This window comes from Onychomys torridus, chromosome 8, assembly GCF_903995425.1.
Source record: "Onychomys torridus chromosome 8, mOncTor1.1, whole genome shotgun sequence".
NCBI lineage: Eukaryota > Metazoa > Chordata > Mammalia > Rodentia > Cricetidae > Onychomys > Onychomys torridus.
The window spans coordinates 42,752,805-42,770,597 of NC_050450.1; the positions used below are offsets into that span (position 1 = coordinate 42,752,805).

Here is a 17,793-nt window from a genome sequence, read left to right on the forward strand (position 1 = left end):
CAACCCTTTTGTGTAAAATGAAGCTCAAGAGTGGCTAGCCAGACAGGAGGAATGCGTCACATAACCACATGCCTTCTTCTGTCCACAGGTGACCCGGATTGTACTCTTATGGGTAAATAATCATTTTAATGATTTTGAAGGTGATCCTGCTATGACTCAGTTTCTAGAAGAATTTGAAAAAAATCTGGAAGATACAGTAAGAATTTGTTTTCATAATTCAGGGGTCTCCCTATTCCCTCAGCAAGAACAGCAACTCAAAACAATTTCCATCTTCTCCCAGATCTGTTGTAGGATGGGAATTCTTCACCACAATAAAAAACTATATACCCTCTATGTTCATTTCTATTTTGGAGCTAGCATCTGGTTAGAGCTGTGAACTTGAACAGATTGCCTAAGCTTTATACCTTACATCTTAATAAAAAATGAGCCCGGCAGTGGTGGCGCACACCTTTAATCCCAGCACTCAGAAGGCAGACGCAGGCAGATCTCTCTGAGTTCGAGGACAGCCTGGTCTACAGAGTGAGTTCCAGGAAAGGCACCAAAGCTACACAGAGAAACCCTGTCTAGAAAAAAAAAAAAGGTAGTCTCCAGTTTCTGAGAGATTATGTGAGGACTACAATGAGGTAATGAATGTAACAGCTGAAAACAAACTGGTACTAAGAAAATACTCAGGAGCATAGTTGAACACAGAGGGAAGAAAGTGACAGCTCTGGTCCCTTTCTTACCTCGGTTCCTGTAGACTTTCCTGCAGCACATCTGCCTTGTGCAAAGTGAGGAAATGTGAACAAAGATTGGGGAACTTGACTAATAGACCACTGAGGCACACCAACATCATTTAGCTCTTACAGTACCAGTGTGTAGTTATTTAAGAGACACTAGAAGGAAAGATTGAGTCATGGAATTCCCCCACCTCCAACAAATAATCAAATATTTATTAAAACCTCCCACTCAAAGGTATTGTATACAAGTGTAAAATCTGATTCCTGCCCTGGAAGAAAAAAATCTTTGGCTTATTAGAGCCATACCATGTTACATTACCTGTTTGAAAATAATATTAAATATTATTAAAATAGGAGTAAAACTTCAAATTAGAATATTACTGAGTTTACAAAAGACTTAAATATTTTTAATGTGTCTGAGTATTAGACAATATTCAGAAAGGAAGTCACTCCATTTCAACCAGGAGTTATGCAAGATAGTACAGTAAGAATTTAGAAGATTCAGGAATAATCTTTCATTATCTAAAAGTCTTTTTAAAACCTGTTAAGAAATTTCATTAAGTGCTCTGGGGTAGAAGTACCCTTTCCAATTTTGTCTACCTAGCTTACATATTGTGTAGTTTGTGTGTTTTGGTTCTGATTATAACCATTGTAGAATCTTTTTAAAGCCTGTAAGAATAGGTATATAAATGTACATTTTAATCTTTTCTGCTCCACAGAAAATGAATGGTCACCTCAGGTTATTGAATATTGCCTGTGCTGCAAAGGCTAAGTGGAGGCAAGTTGTGCTACAGAAGGCATCCCGGGAGTCCCCGCTGCACTTCAGCCTGAGTGGAGGCAGTGAGAAGGGATTTGGTGTCTTTGTTGAAGGAGTAGAACCTGATAGCAAAGCTGCTGATGCAGGGCTGAAACGGGGTGACCAGGTAAATACATAAGCCACATGTAAATAAGAACTTTTAGAAGTAGTACATCTGTTACTTTGTCCCTTTTCTTTGGTGGGAGGGAGTAGTTTTGAGAGAGAGAGAGAACCAGAAAGCAGACAATTTTGAGTGTTGTTCCTCAGGAATTGCTTACCCTTTTTTCCCCCAGTTGAGCTATCTCCCCAGCCCTAGTGTTAGGTTTTTCATTGTTGGTTTTTTTCCTGAGACAGGGTTTCTCTGTGTACCTTTGGTACTTGTCCTGGATCTTGCTCTGTAGATCAGGCTGGCTTCGAACTCAACAGAGATCTAACTAGCTCTGCCTCCTGAGTGTTGGGAGTAAAGGTGTGCGCCACCACCACCTGGCTAGTGTTAATAATTAAAATAGGGTTTATTTTCAAAATATTTATCATATATTCATAACTTTTGATGGAGAATTTTGTAATATCATGGTTGAAAACCATGTGTTCTACAAGGCTCAACCAGTATAACCTCCTTTGAATGACCCTTCCTATTTTCTAATAAGGATTGGGAAATTTTTCCTTGGCAACTTCAGAATATTCCAGAAAGATGTTCATGAATTAGCACCTTACAAGTTTTGTAGAGTAAATGTTTCATAATACTTTCAAATGTGGGGCTGGAGAGATGGCTCAGAAGTTAAGAGCACTGACTGCTCTTCCAGAGGTCCTGAGTTCAATTCCCAGCACCCACATGGTGACTCACAACCATCTGTAATGAGATCTGGTGCCCTCTTCTGGCCTGCAGACATACATGCTGTATATATAATAAATAAATTAAAAAAAAAAACTTTCAAATGTAAGTGGCTGAAGATTAAGTGATGGCATCAGATTAACTAATGTTCATATGGTACCACAGCTACGTTTACAAGCAGAGTGAACTAGGTGAGGAACCAGGAAAAACTGAGACATAGCCGGGCGGTGGTGGTGCACACCTTTAATCCCAGCACTCGGGAGGCAGAGCCAGGCGGATCTCTCTGAGTTTGAGGCCAGCCTGGGCTACAGAGCGAGATCCAGGACAGGCATCAAAGCTACACAGAGAAACCCTGTCTGGAAAAACCAAGGAAAAAGAAAGTGAGGCATGAGAGGAATTGAGTGGGGCTTATTCTTTTGGGGATTTGTGTGTTTCGTGTGTGGGGTTTGTTTTGGTTTGGTTTTTATTTTGGTTTTGGTTTGGTTTTTGGTTTTTGGTTTTTAGACAGGGTCTCACTGTGTAGCTATGGCTGGCCTTGAACTCAGTATGTAGTAGAGCAGCCTGGGCTTGAACTCACAGAAATCCTTTGCCTCCCAGTGCTGGGATTAAAGGCATGTGCCATTATTACCTGGTTGGTTTATTTTTTTTAGTCACTAAGTAGCTATTGTTTAGCCTAATTCAAAATATGATATAATGATTTTATGCACAAACTGTAACTCCCAGGCTTATCTCAGTCATTCATTGTATTAATGACGTCCTCGACAGAAATGTTGGGAATCCTAGCAATCTGTACGAAAGCTCTATAGATGACTCTCATGGAGTTGGTTTCTTGCTGGCCTTCAGTTCATATACATTATGACCATCATTTGGTCTATAGATGATTCTCATGTACACCAGGAGTTGTTTTCTTGCTGGCCGGCCTTCAGTTCACATACAATATAACCATCATTTGGCAATGTCTAAAAGAGATATGTCCGTTTGGTTTGTGGACAGTATATCTAGGGATTGAACCAGGGCTTCACATGTGATGGGTGATCACTGTATCTACTATATATACTATATTTCCAGCCACTAAAAATATATTTTGGGTGTCAGAACCTAGGAATTATTGCTGGTGCATGGTGAATAGAGACCACTAAACAGCCTACAATGCCCAGATTGTCAGAAACTGGGGGAGAGGGGAGGTGTAAAGTAAGAGGAACAGTAGTGGGCCAGGCATGGTGATCCCAGCACTCAGGAGCCAAAACCAAGCAGGTCTCTTGAGTTCCAGGCCAGCCAGGGTTAGCTACAATGAAGACCTGTCTCAAAAAAGGAAAAAGAAAAATAGTAGTAATCCTTTGATTTCCTTAATGGTGTTGGTTTTTTTGTTTTTTAATTGGCCTGTTCTTCAGTCTACTCATTAAAAATACCTAACATCCAGTGTCCTAGAATTAATATATTTATTATAATTTTTCAAGTATCTTATCATAAAACGTTTAAAGGTAACATTTCTCACAGTGGGTGAGAGGGCAGTGAAATGCAAAACTTACATTCCTAACAATGAAATTGATTGTGGCTTTACTTCTGGGATTCATCTCCCCACCATGATCCATTCTATCTAGATCATACTTCTCTATTACTATTCATTTTACAGACATGAGTCTTTATATATCTGAAGATGTTTTTGTTCAGTGTGGTATAAAGTTCTACAGTAATAATGATTTTATTCCTTAAGAACACTGAAGCTGCAGTGTTATCATATTAAGTTGCTCAATAGAAGTCAAAGCCAGACTTTATTTTTCTTTAATTCTAATGATTCCTACACATAAACACCTTTATTCTCTGTCCTTCAGATTCAGAGTTGTCATTGAGAATTGTTAAAATGGGGATCTCTATAGTGCCATGTCATTTTGGTGTGTAGATATGAATCTTTTTGTTTTGTTTCGTTTTATAAGACAGAGTTTCACAGTGTAGTCCTGGCTGACCTGAAACACACACTGTGTAGACCATGCTGGCCTCAAACTCAGAGATCCACCTGCCCGTGACTCCCAAACACTGGGAATAAAGATGTGCATCATCACTCTGGACCTGATGTGTCTTCTTAGAATTCTGAATTTTGCCTCTATTGATTTTTCTTTTCCTAATATGTTGTTTTGTGTCCTCTTAACCTTTGAGAATTTTCATGTCACTTTTGAGATCTGTCCTCTCTGCTGCTTGTTTGTTTGTTTACTGCTGAATTTTTGCTTATTGACTTTTTATCTTTTTTTTTTTCCTCTTGGAATTTGCTTCCTTTTGGGATTCTTTGTTGTTGTTTGTTTGTTTGTTTGTTTCCTTCCAGGAAGCTTTTTGTTTTGGAATGAGTTATAACCAAATAAAGCATTTTCTCACCGGAGAAAAACCATCACAGTAGTAGTACTGTTGGTTGGCTGCCTGGTTCTTTTATTATTTAAAATTAAAAACAAATCTGGAGAAAAACCATCACAGTAGTGCTGCTTTTGGTTAGTTGCCTGGTTCTTTTGTTAATTAAAAATAAAAACAAATCTGGATTTTATTTATTTTTTCAAGACAGGGTTTCTCTGTGTAGCTTTGGAGCCTGTCCTGGAACTCGCTCTGTAGACCAGTCTGGCCTCAAACTCACAGAGATCCACTTGGTTCTGTCTCCCGAGTGCTGGGATTAAAGGTGTGTGCCACCACTACCCGACTTATTTTTCCTTAAGATAGAGTCTGACTATATAACCTTGACCTTTCAATCTTCTTGCCCCTAGTATTGGAATTATAAGCATGCATTGTTACATCCAGCCTTAGCATGCTATTTTTAAATGAATTATTTCACATTGAATCACACTAAATTTCTCTTTAGACAATTTGACTAAAATTTGTGTATATATACAGTGTCATCTTTGAGCTTATTAGATGTGATTAAAATTTTTCTTCACTTATAAACCTGTGGTGTGTGTGTGTGTGTGTGTGTGTGTGTGTGTGTGTGTGTGTGTGTTCTTATTCACATACATGTACCATGGTACATTTGTGGACATCCAGGAAGTCAGTTCTCTCCTTTTACCATGTGGGTCCTGGAGATCCAATTCAGGCTTGATAGCAAGCACTTTTACCCACTCAGCCATCTCTCCAGTCCCCATCTTAATTTTTGTTTCCTTTTTCTTTTTCTTTTCTTTCCTTTTTTTTTCTTTTTTTAGGTTTAGTTTATTTTATGTGTGTGGATGGTTTGCCTGAATGTGCATCGTATGCTTGCCTGGTGCCAGCCAAGGTCAGTAGAAAGTATCTGGTCACCTAGAATTGGAGTTAGAGGTGGTTGTGAGGCACCATGCGAGTGGGAACTGAACCTACATCCTTTACAACAGCAATTCTTGCTCTTGACTGCTAAGTCATATCATTTGGGATCCCAGAGAAAATGACCTTTGAAAATACATATGATGGAGGATTTGGAAATTATATAGTACAGCAAAAAAAATGGTAGTCCAGTTTCTAAAAGCAATACATTGCTCACATATGGAATGATTTATTCAAGTTCTATTTTGGTTTTTCTAATATTAAACTTTTGAGGTCATAGGTGATACTAATACTATTTCTTTCTTAATTTGTATTTTAAAAATATTTTCAAGATAATGGAAGTCAATGGACAAAACTTTGAGAATATTACATATGTCAAAGCTCTTGAAATTTTGAGGAATAATACTCACCTTGCACTTACTGTGAAGACCAACATTTTTGGTAAGTTTTGTTGTAACAGCTACTAAGGTAAGGTTTTGTTTTATTTTGTGTAAATAGAAAAGTAAGGGGGCTAGAGAGATGGCTCAGAGATTAGGAACACTGGCTGCTCTTCCAGAGGTCCTGAGTTCAATCCCCACAACTATTTGATGGCCCACAACCATCTATAATGAGATCTTGTGCCCTCTTCTAGTGTGCAGACATACATGTAGACAAAACACTACATCCATAATAAATAAATAAATTTAAAAAAAATTAAAAGTAATAAAAGTCATTTCAGTGAGGTAGATGATAGTAAAATATAAACTTTTTTGTGTAAGATCCTAAGATTACTATGATTTTATAATTTTCATTTGATATAAATTTCATGGAAATAGAGATACAGCTTCAGTTATATATAAAGTATCTGTTGAGCTTCTGTTGTGTACTGTATAGTGCAGAGTGCAAAAATAAAACTTGAATGGCTTGAATAAAGCTTAGAAGTCATAAGCAGGCTCTTTTCCACTCTGAATGTACAAAGCTAGCTTTTTGCAATCAGTCATATGCCAGAGTAGTTGTTTTCAGTGAAGTTTTCAAAATCTATGAGTTTTTTGTTGTTGTTGTTTGTTTGTTTTTTGTTTTTGAGACAGGGTTTCTCTGTAGCTTTGGAGGCTGTCCTGGAACTCGCTTTGTAGACCAGGCTGACCTCGAACTCACAGAGATCCACCTGCCTCTGCCTCCCAAGTGCTGGGATTACAGGCATGTGCCACCACTGCCCAGCGAGTGAGATTTCTAAACAGCATGCCTTTCCTTTCTTTGTAGAAAGGTTTATAGTAGCTACACTGTGGTTTTTCAATTTTGTGGTATGAGGGCCTGGACCCAAAGTCTTACACATGCTTTCCAAGTATCCTACAGCTGAGCTACATCTCCAGCCCTGTGCTGTTTTGTTTTTTCATGTTTATATCTGAGAGAACATGTATTAAGCTTGTGCTTTGGCAGCTGAAGAGGTGATTCAGTGGATAAAAGCACTGGATGCTCTTCCAGAGAACCCAGGTTTAACTTCCAGAGCCTACCTGGTGGCTCACAATCACCCATAACTCCAGTTCAGGATTATCTGACTCCATATTTGCAGGCAGAACAGACACATAAGGTAAAAAATTAAAAAAAAAAAATCTTTTTTAAAAAAGAAAAAAAAAAGCTTGTGCTTTTTACAAAACATAACATTCTTTTGGTTGTGTAATTTTTATGAAAGATTTATTATCATTTGCTTTAGACTCCATTGAATTTTGGCTAAAATCATGAGAAAGATAACAGTAAGTCTAAAGTAACAATTAAAAACCAAAGACCACTTAGGAGTTATTACAAGAAAATCCTATTAGGTAAGTTAGATTGCAGTCAGAATGACAGTAGAATCCTAGAAGTATGCCTTTTTGGGGAGGAAATGATGTGTTTTTGGGGTTTTTTGTTGTTGTTGTTTCCACTTTTGCTTGTCTTTCTTTAAACTATCTTCAGTCATAGAGAAGAATGAAGTATTTTGTGATTTTTTTTTTTTTTCCTTTTTCCATTTGAGTGCCTTGGATATAATTGTTGATGGGCAGTTTTCCAGCCTTGAATAAGGAAGTCTTCAGAGCTTTTTACTTTCTGAGATTTGCACTGTCTACTAATGCCAGCTTTTAGGTTAAATTAAAGAATTTGTGTTTTGAAAAATACAAAAGCAATCCTTATTCTGTCACTTTGAGCCAATTATTGTCTCTCCCAAGCTTTGTGTCTCGAGTGTGTTTTATAGAATTCTTAAGGATCTGAGAACCTGAGAGTTCTTTGCACCTGTCACAAAAATGATTACTGATACCAAGTACTTAGCACCATGGGCCTTGGGGTGGAAAGGAAGGCTTTCGGATATAAAGGACAGGGAAGCCATAACCTAAGAGCCTCTGGGTAGTAAGAATACTGTTGTCCTCCCAGGAATCCTACATTGGTTGTGGTCAAGGATAGAGACCTACATGGTACTGCAAAAGTATGGGAGCTGGGGAAGGGCAAAGCATTACCAGCCCATACCTCTTTCCTTAGGCCAGGTAGAGTGCAGTCAGCCAAGCAGAACACCAAAGACTACCCCAAATAAACATTTCTGGAACATTTGTGGAAATGTTCACAGTGACTGGCACTGTCACAAAGTCAGGTCAGACATCAAGTGTAAAGCAGCAGCAGATGGGCGTAGAGAATCTTTTTCAGATTATGAGGAAGAAAAATTAATTCGAAGAAGGGTCAGAAAACCTGTCTAGTGATTTTAAAACCTCATCTCTTGAAACAAGAACAGGAAGTTGGGGAAAAAAATCATTGAGAAAGAAACAACTTTTAGGAACAGTGATGGAGTATAGTTCAGTGCTTGCCAAAGACCAGAACACTCCAGCAGCACCTTTTAGAATTGGAACTCTCACAGAATCTCTCAAATAGATAGAACCGAACTGTAGCTTCCTCTCAAGGAGACCCAGAAAAACTTGAAAGTTTTTGTTCCTGGTTCTGAATGTCAAGAGCCTGGGGGGGGGGGGGGGACATAAGTTTGTGCGCAAGCTATTTCCAAAAAATGATTTTTCAGAAATAATTAAAGATTTTGAAGTACTGGGGAAAGTCTGTATGAGCCAGAAGTGCATGCACCCCAGAATAGCTTTTGTAAGTGGAAATAAGAACAGAATTTGGGGTTCCATTTCTGGATAAGATGTAGTAAATTCATGTCACCTGGGGCTGGAGAGATGGTTCAGTGATTAAGAACACTAACTATTCTTTCAGAGGACCTAGGTTCAATTCCCAGCACCCACAGGGCAACTCACAACTGTCTGTAACTCCAGTTCCAAGGCTTCTGACACCCTCAGACAGACATGTCATGCAGGCAAAAATCAATGCATATAAAATAAAAATAAATTATTTAAAAAGAAAAATATTTTTTAAAAAATTCATGTCACCTTTCCTCTTCTACTGATTTTAACTGTAAAACCTAAACCGAATCATGACTCAGGTATTTGAGAACTGGCAGGCCACAGAAGGACTTAAGCATTCAGTGTACCATCTTAGTGAATTTACTATCTTCCCTGGTAACAGTCCCCCAAGGTGGACTAAAGGAACTTGAGACCTGGATTACTGTGTCTTAAGGAAATAGAACGGGAAATCTTTAGGCTCCAATGAAATGAAGGAAGTCTCCCTTGTTACACTTTCCTTGTTCTCCATGATGATCTGGAGCAGTACAGAGCAGTCACAATAGGCTGCCGCAGAAGCCTATAAGAGCCAGTCCTCTAGGGAAAGGACTCCTTCATCTTGTACCACTGTGCCTGTTCCCGCCTCCTCCTCTCTATGTCCTTCTGCCTATCGCGAATCTTAAAATGTCTTATAATTAAAAAACCCAGAACCAGATATTAGGGTGAAAGCTGAAAGGTCAAAGATGATGCAGAACAGCCAGCCACTAGCTTATCTACAAAATTCTCAGCCTCAAGAGAGCGAGTTCCTGTTTCCTCACACCTTATATACCTTTCTGTGTCCTGCCATATTACTTCCTGAGATTAAAGACGTATGTCACCACTGCCTGGCTCTGTTTCTCTTGTGTAGCCCTGAATTCACAGAGGTCTAGACGGATCTCTGCCTCCCAAGTGATAAGATTAAAGGTATGTGCCACCACTGCCTGACCTCTATGTCTAATTTCGTGTCTGGCTTTGTCCTCTGATCCCTGGGTAAGCTTTATTGGGGTACACAGCATATCACCACAACTCTGTAGGGTCTCCTAAGAGGACAAAATACAAGGGAGCCTAAAAATAAAAAAAAAACTAGGTTAACTGTCTTAGTCAAAATTTATTACTGTCAAGAGACACCATGACCATGTCATGGTTTTCAAAAGTTTTGCAATGCTATTTAAATGTACTACCTTGACAACTCTTATGATTGGGGCTAGCTTACAAATTCCAAGGGTTAGTCCATTATCATCATGGCAGGAAGCATGGTGGCATTCAGGCATGCATGGTGCTGGAGAGTTAGCTAAGAGTTCTTCATCTGGATCTGCAGGCAGCAGGAAGAGAGAGACCATGGGCCTGGCTTGAGCATGGAATGTCAAAGCCCACTTCTGACAGACTTCCTCCAACAAGGCCATCCTACTCCAATAATTCTACATGTTCTAGTCCTTTCAAATAGCACCACTCCCTGAGAGCCTATGGGGGCCATTGTCTTTCAGACCACCACAGTAACTAAAATGGGGAAGACAAACTCATAAAGTTGATTCTGAACTTTTTGACATGCCCCCAGCCTGTGTACTATGAGCTTGATAATATTGGGGGAAATGTAGATTTTTAAGAACCACTGTTGCAGATAAACCTCCATCATGTCTGAGGTGTAATCATTTTGTGACCCAAAACGGCAGATCTGAGTAGCATTGCAAAACTTTTAAAAAACCAAGGATTGGACCTGTAGCCCCCAAGACAACCACAAGCACCATTGTTCTTCATAAGATCTAAGCATTAGAAGGATTCTTTATTAAAATTTTGAAGGTGGGGGACTCTGTTTTGGTGGTCTTACACATTTCTCTTCAAACGTATTGCTTGGTTTTAAAATTCTCGTGGCTGTTATCACTTAAGATACTGCCTTTAAACCCCCTCTCTATCTCTTTTTCAAATCAGAGACTAGTATTTTCTGTAGTATCCTACATTAGGTGTTTTGGTTGTTTTGTTTATTTGTTTTGTTTTTCCAGAGCTGAGGATTGAACCCAGGGCCTTGCACTTGCTAGGCAAGCGCTCTACCACTGAGCAAAATCCCCAACCCCCTACATAAGGTTTTTATTTGGGTTTTTTTTTTTTTTTTAAGTTGTTGTTTGAGACACTTGTGGACATGAGAACAACTTTCTCTTTCCCCCTTGTTTTGAGGTCGGGTCTTTCTTGCTTCTACCACCCTGAATACCCATGGTAACTGCCCACATGCTTCATGGTGATTGCCTTGTTTCACCTCCCAATCACCATAGTGCTGTGGTTACAGATGAACACTACCAGCCAGATCCAGGACCAAATTCAGGTTGTCAGGCTTGTAAGACAAAGCAGCTTCACCCACTGAGCCATCTTGTCAACCTTGATCCTGTTTGTACTCTATTCATTCTGGTGTTTAAAATGTAGAATGATTTTAGTTTTAGAAATTTAACTTTTAGGTTCTAGAGTAACTTTTTTTTTTTTTTTTTTTTTTTTTGGTTGTGAATCTAGCCCTTAACAGCTGAGCCATCTTTCCAGCCCTAGAATGTACGTTTAAATCTCTCTTAAGGATTTAATTTTTCCGGTTTGGGGATTTAGCTCAGTGGTAGAGTGCTTGCCTAGCAAGCACAAGGCCCTGGGTTTGATCTTTAGCTCAAAAAAAGGGGGATGGGGTAGGGAGCCTTAGTTTGTCTTCTCTTGGTTTGGTTTTTGTTGTTTGGTTTTTGTTTTTTTGATACCAAAGGTCTTGCAGTGCTACCATGCCTAGACTGAAACTTACTATGTCGCCTAGACCAACCACCCTTCCTCCTGAATGCTGGGTTACATGTGTGTACCACCATCTCCACCTAAGATAGAAGTGTCTTTTAAACCATTGAGTCATCGTACACTCATGCTGCATTCAGAGGAATCTGCTGCCCCTTCTGTCCTCAGAACAGAACGCTGGGGTACTGTGCTGTACTGCTACCTGGTCTTTCTACCTCAGTGTCTGTTCATTTCTTCTTCTGCTACCCCAGGGACTTTTCAGTGTCATGCTTACATAGAGTCATTCCACCACCCCTTCCTTTGTCTGCTTTAAACCTCACTTGTTTTTAATCTCTCATAAAGTAACTTTGGTAAGGCTGCTCCTTTTCCTACTGTCTTAAGTAGCTTCCAAGGCAGTGTTCTCCCTACACCAATTATTTTACCTGACTGCAAGTTCCACAGCTAGAGAAACATACAGACATTTGGTGTAGTATATACCACTTAAAGGTTAGTAAACATTCTTAAATGGATAAATTTCTTGATTTTAGCTTGACAAGCTACTTTTATTTTTGCCAAATGGTTTAAACAAAGGTGACTTTTTAAAACTAGAAGCTGAAAGGACCTTTAATTTAGTAAAGCAAAATATCTTTCAAAGATGAATCCTAAAGGACTCAGACAGGAAGGCAAAGTGAAATGTCTCTCTTGGGGCTGGAGAGATGGTGGCTCACTGGTTAAACAGCACTCACTTGCCATTCTTCCAGAGTACCTAAGTTCTGTTCCCAGCAACCACATCAGGCAGCATCCACCTGTAACTCCATATTCAGGGGATCGGATGCCCCTTCTGGACTCAGTAGGCACATGCACACGCAGGGCAGACACTCATATATACACATAAATAAAAGTAAAACCAAGCTTATTGTTAATGTCATTTTCATATGTTTGCATCATAGTTTGACACTGTAGTCTCATCTTTGTTGAAGACCCTACAGAATAGGAAACAATATTTGGCAGTTCTAACAGAAGCTTAATATCCAGACTGTATTTTAAAAAAAACTTAAGAAGCTGGTATGTGGAGGCAGGAGGACTCCAAGGCTAGCCTGAGCTACCTAAGACCCTATCTCTAAAACAGTAAGACAAGAAAGGAAAAAGGAAAGGGCAAGACTTGGAGGCTGAGATACATAATGAAACACTGTCTCCAAAAAAAAGGGAAAAAGAAACAAGTAATCCAATGTTTTTTTAATGAGTAAATTATCTAAACAAACATTTCACAAAAGAAAAAACAAATATGTCCAAACAGATATTTGAGGAGGTGCTCAATATTATTAATGGTCAGAAAACTGTAAATCTAGACCATAGTTATCTTCTGTCATAAGTATCTTTAAACAAAGAAGGAAAAGTATGTGTTGATAAGGAAGATTATGGGAAAGAAACGCTTTCTTTAACTTTTATTGATTACATGTGGATTTCACATCATTCATTCCAATCCCACTTATCTTCACCTCCCCTCGAATCCACCCTCTGCCCTTGCAACCTCCCCCACAAACAACCAAATTTAAAAGAAAAACCAAACAAAACGAGAGAGAGAGAGAGAGAGAGAGAGAGAGAGAGAGAGAGAGAGAGAGAAGAATCTTGTTGTGGAAACTGTAGTGTGGCCTGCTACATCACACAGTTTATCCTTTAGTCCATTCATCTACTTGCAAGTGTTCATTGCCACGAGTCACTGGTCTGGCTCAAGGACCCTGGCTTCTGCTACACCACTGATACACCAATAATGGGCTCTCGCTGGGGCTCCTCTTGCCTGTCCTGTTGTTGTCCTGTGTGGTAAAGAGCCCACTGTTTTGGATCTGTAGGTTCATCCCCTTTGCCTGTTCCAGCAGTTCACAGATGAGGTGGATGTTGGAGTGGGCCATCTCTTAGCTCTGGTTCTGGGCCTGGGTGGTAGCTGAGTTGGTCAGTCCACCAGCTTTCCCTCATCTTCACTCTCCAGCACTGCCTCATCTAGCTCACCCAATGCAGCCTGCAGCAAGGAGCGGGGCCAGTTCTCCTGCTCCCAGGTCCTCAGAACCCGTCTTTCTCACCCACACCACCAGGGCAGCTCTGCTGTTTTGCCCAGGTGAGGTGCAAGGGTCCTCTCTCCTGATTACTATAAAGAGCATACGGGAGGCTGGGAGTGTCAGCTCTCCCAGGTGCAGCCAGTGAGGGTCAGGGCTAGTTCTCCCACTCTTGTGACCCTAGGGCCAGCTCTCTCACCCGTGCCACCACATAGTAGGTGGGAGTGGGGGTTGTCAGCTCTCCTGCTCTCGCACCCTCAGGGTTGGCTTACCTACATCCCGACCACAAGGTCAGCTCTAGTTTGCTGCCCATGGGGTAGGAACTCTTTACACTGTCAGTGGCAATACTTAGTGTAACTCATGTAGAGAGAACAAAAAGTTCCTCATACAGCTAACCAGTAGAACTAGTGTGTGCTGATGCTATCCCCCTCCTCAGTGGATAGCCACAGGAAATGAAGTCAGAAACCAGAGATCCCTGCATGTTGTTTTTTCCTGCTTTAACAAATAGCTAAGATCAGAAGACAGCTTAAGGCCCATTAAAAGGTAAAAGGATGATGGTATATAATACTCAGGAGTATTAAGCCATAAGAGAGGTCAAATCTTGACACTTGGCCAAAGTGGATGGAACATTACACTAAGGTGATCCAGTTTGACAAACAAAGACAAGTGTGTCATGTTCTCTCTTCGTGGCAGCTAAAGCAGTACTCACCTGAGAGCAGTGTTAAGATTATTCGAGCTAGGAAAGGCATGAGGGAGAGTGCAAAAATGGAAGGTATGATAATGCATGGGCGTGAATGCATAGAATATCATCCTGGTGTCCACAAGTGTAGACAGTTAATATCGTTTGGGTGCTGGTGGTGTTTTAACAAGCCCAGTGGAGTGACACATAATGTAATCCCAGCACTTGAGAGGCCGAGATAACGGAGAGTTCAAACCCAACCTGTAAAGCAAAATCCTATGTCAAAACAGCAAAAGGATGGTGGGGAGGAAAGCAAGAAAGGAAAGAAGTGAAGGAAAGGGGAAAGGACAAAGGAAAGCAACCTCTCAGACTGGGCCGCAGCTCAGTGTGGTAAGATGTATGAAGCCAGGCAGTCTCATTTCAAAGTGCACGTTTTTCACACATGCTGGCAGCTGCCCATTTCCTTTCTGTTATTCCCAATGACTTCATTTTTCTCACTTTGTGGATCTAGCAGATAATTTTAAAGTGAGTATGCACCTGATAAAAAAAGTAGTGTTTTTCCCTAAAATGTGTTGGTATAAAAACATTTTAATGAGGAAAAAGGAAATGATGAATTTGTTTATTTCCACAGTGTTCAAAGAATTGCTCAGTAGGACTGAACAAGAGAAATCTGGTGTTCCTCATATTCCCAAAATTGCTGAAAAAAAAAGTAATCGCCATTCAATCCAAGATGTCCCAGGAGATATTGAGCAGACATCACAGGAGAAAGGAAATAAGAAAGTTAAAGCGAACACCGTTTCAGGGGGAAGAAACAAAATCAGAAAGATTTTGGATAAAACACGATTTAGTATCTTGCCTCCAAAACTATTTAGGTAGGTAGTACCAATCTTTTGTGTCATGTTGTCATATTAACTGAAGTTTTTATTGTAGGGATAAGAGATGTGAGTCATGTTTGTTTTATACATCATAAAATCTTCAATAATACATGAGTAAAATCTAAAACTCTCCCCATTATCTCTGTGGATTTATCACTGTCTAGTAGCTTTTAGTGTTGTGAATTTTAGAAAAGACTGTTTTTGTGTTGTGCATTTTTATGTTTTGGGTCCAATTTGAATCACTAGATCTGTAAATTTGGACATGTTGAATTTTGGGGCACATTCATTGCTAGATTGCTCATTTCTAGAGCTTATTGCTCGTTCATTTCTAAGTCACTGCTTTCATTAAGGTGAGTAGATTATTAAAACATAACTTTAAAATAGAAAAAATATTTAATATTACACATATCACAAACATCGAGACCAGTAGAGGCTGGGTGAAAAGATTGTTAAATGCGTAGCCCACACTAAAGAGGTTGGGGAGTTTGAGATGACCAGAAGTCACTGTGGAAAGGGGAAAAAAATCTAAGGGCCAGAAAGCAGAAAATAATTCACATGGAGAGTTCTTTAGCAGGTAATAATCTTGAGTTTCATTTCCAGAAGCCCTGATCAATTGGTCTGGAATGTGTACATTGTTGTGACTGGTGGCACAGTTGTGTCATATATCATCTAAATCAGATACTGTTATAACTGTGACCCTTTCTGAGCAGCTGAATCAATGGCATGCATATTCTTTGGAGAGAGGAAGTAGGTTGCTAGGTGAAGACTCCAAGTTCATGGCAGGAGACAGAAGTTGCTGTCACCAGGGACAGTTAGTTGAGCATTTCCCACATGATGACTTTATATTGGGAACAAAGGGGAAAAAAAATCTACTAGAAATGGGTTTGTTTAAATTCAGAATATATTTTTATTTAGTTTTTCATTTATTAATCAGTAAGCATTTTGAGTTTTTTGCTTAATGCCTCAAGAAGTTGTTAGCTAAATACAAGCACGAATAAAAATGTGCTAAACATCTCTTCTATTCATGCAGTAGAGTAAAATGTCAATCATTTCAGTCACTGAAATCCTAAGAGATAGATTAGAGTCATACAGATTTCTGAAGCCAGTTTTATAAGAGCTACTTGCTCATTTTTATCTGTCTGATCAGCTACTCTGTGTTTTTGAGAACATGTATTATTATTTTAACAGTCAAATCAATTTAAAGTGAATTTGAATAAATTTTTCTTGCAGTTTTTGAGAGGCCTTCCCCATGCAAGGCAAGTTTTCTGCCATTGAACCATAGTACTAGTTCTTGGCCCTTTTTTTGAAGCAAGGTCTCCCCATGTAGTTCCGGCCATATTGTAGCCCTGCCTAATCTCAAACTCTTCAGCCCCCTTGCCTCTTCTTCCCAAGTGCTAGAAACAGGTATGCACCACCCCATCCAGCAAATGATATATATATCATTTATATATATATTTTTATATATATATTTTTTTGGCAAAAGTGTGCAGTTTAGCTAGACATAGGGACTTCTGTTACAAGCCTAGCATTCAGAAACTCACCCAACAGATTAGCCATTTTGCAGAGAACACAAACAAGAAATGGAATGAGACTATAAACACCCAAAGTTTGTTCCCAGTGATGTACTTCCTCCAGCAAGGCTGCACTATCTAAGCCTCCCTAGACAGTACCACCAACTGAGGGACAAAGTGTTCAAATATTTGAGCCTATAGGGGACATAGTGATTCAAACCACTACAGAGATTCACCCTTTCTGAGGAACTCATAAGTCACTTATGGGTGAAACCATCACTGTGATGTCAGTAGATAATAGAGAACTCAAGTTCAAATGATCCATATAGATGTTTATCCAAAGATACAACACCCTTTCCATGGAGCTTGTTGATGACGATGATGATGCCCTGCTGTATTGCCCATGCTGGCCTCAAACTCCTGTAGTCTTGTACTCATAAGAGCTAGGAGTACACTGAAAGTACAAGTACAAGAAAGTGGTTAGCTAAGTGGTATGTTAGACACAAAAATTAACAAGGACAAATGGCCAAGTATCTGCTGTGTGTGTGTGTGTATAGTACATATAAAATACAAAAAAGATTTCCCTCTTTCTTCCTGTATCTTCCAAGTTTTCTACTATAAACATTTGGATTCTTTTAAGTGAAATTAAAAATTAAGTAATTTTGCCAGGTACTGGTAATGTACACCTTTAATCCCAGCACTAGGGTGTAGCATGAATCTTAAAGCGTTCTTATTAATAAGAACAAACCGGAGGCAGGTTATTGGGGTGAATGCTGGAAGATCAGAGAAGCAGAATAAGCCACAGCTATCTCACCTTGTTAGTTCCTCAGGTGATCCTATTTCCTCAGGCTGGAAGCTTCTGAGTCCTCCTCCACATGAATCTCAGCTGAACTGTGTTGCTCCAAAGCTTAACTAACTACATGCTTTTTCCTCTTTAGTTCCTGGTCTTCACGCTTTATATACCTTTTTCTTTCTGCCCCCATTCCCTGGGATTAAAGGCGTGGGTCACCATGCTTAGCTGTTCCTAAAGTGGCCTTGAACTCAGAGATCTGGCTAGCTCTGCCTCCCAAGTGCTGGGATTAAAGGTGTGTACCACCACCGCCCAACTTCTGTTATGGCTTACTCTTCCCATTTTCTAGCCACCATTTCTGGCTCTGTTCTAGTGGCTGTCTGTTCTCTGACCCCAGATATGT

General features: G+C 39.7%; 1 protein-coding gene across 17 annotated transcripts in view; it reads left to right on the forward strand.

Moving 5' to 3' along the window:
- Positions 1-17,793, forward strand: part of Rapgef6 (Rap guanine nucleotide exchange factor 6) — a 180,525-nt gene that overhangs the window by 105,925 nt on the left and 56,807 nt on the right. For all 17 annotated transcript variants that reach the window (XM_036195123.1, XM_036195118.1, XM_036195119.1 and 14 more), the window contains 4 exons: positions 89-196; positions 1,439-1,642; positions 5,947-6,055; positions 14,846-15,086. In XM_036195123.1, the coding sequence (XP_036051016.1) occupies positions 89-196; positions 1,439-1,642; positions 5,947-6,055; positions 14,846-15,086 (662 nt within the window). The remainder of the gene's footprint in view (positions 1-88; positions 197-1,438; positions 1,643-5,946; positions 6,056-14,845; positions 15,087-17,793) is intronic.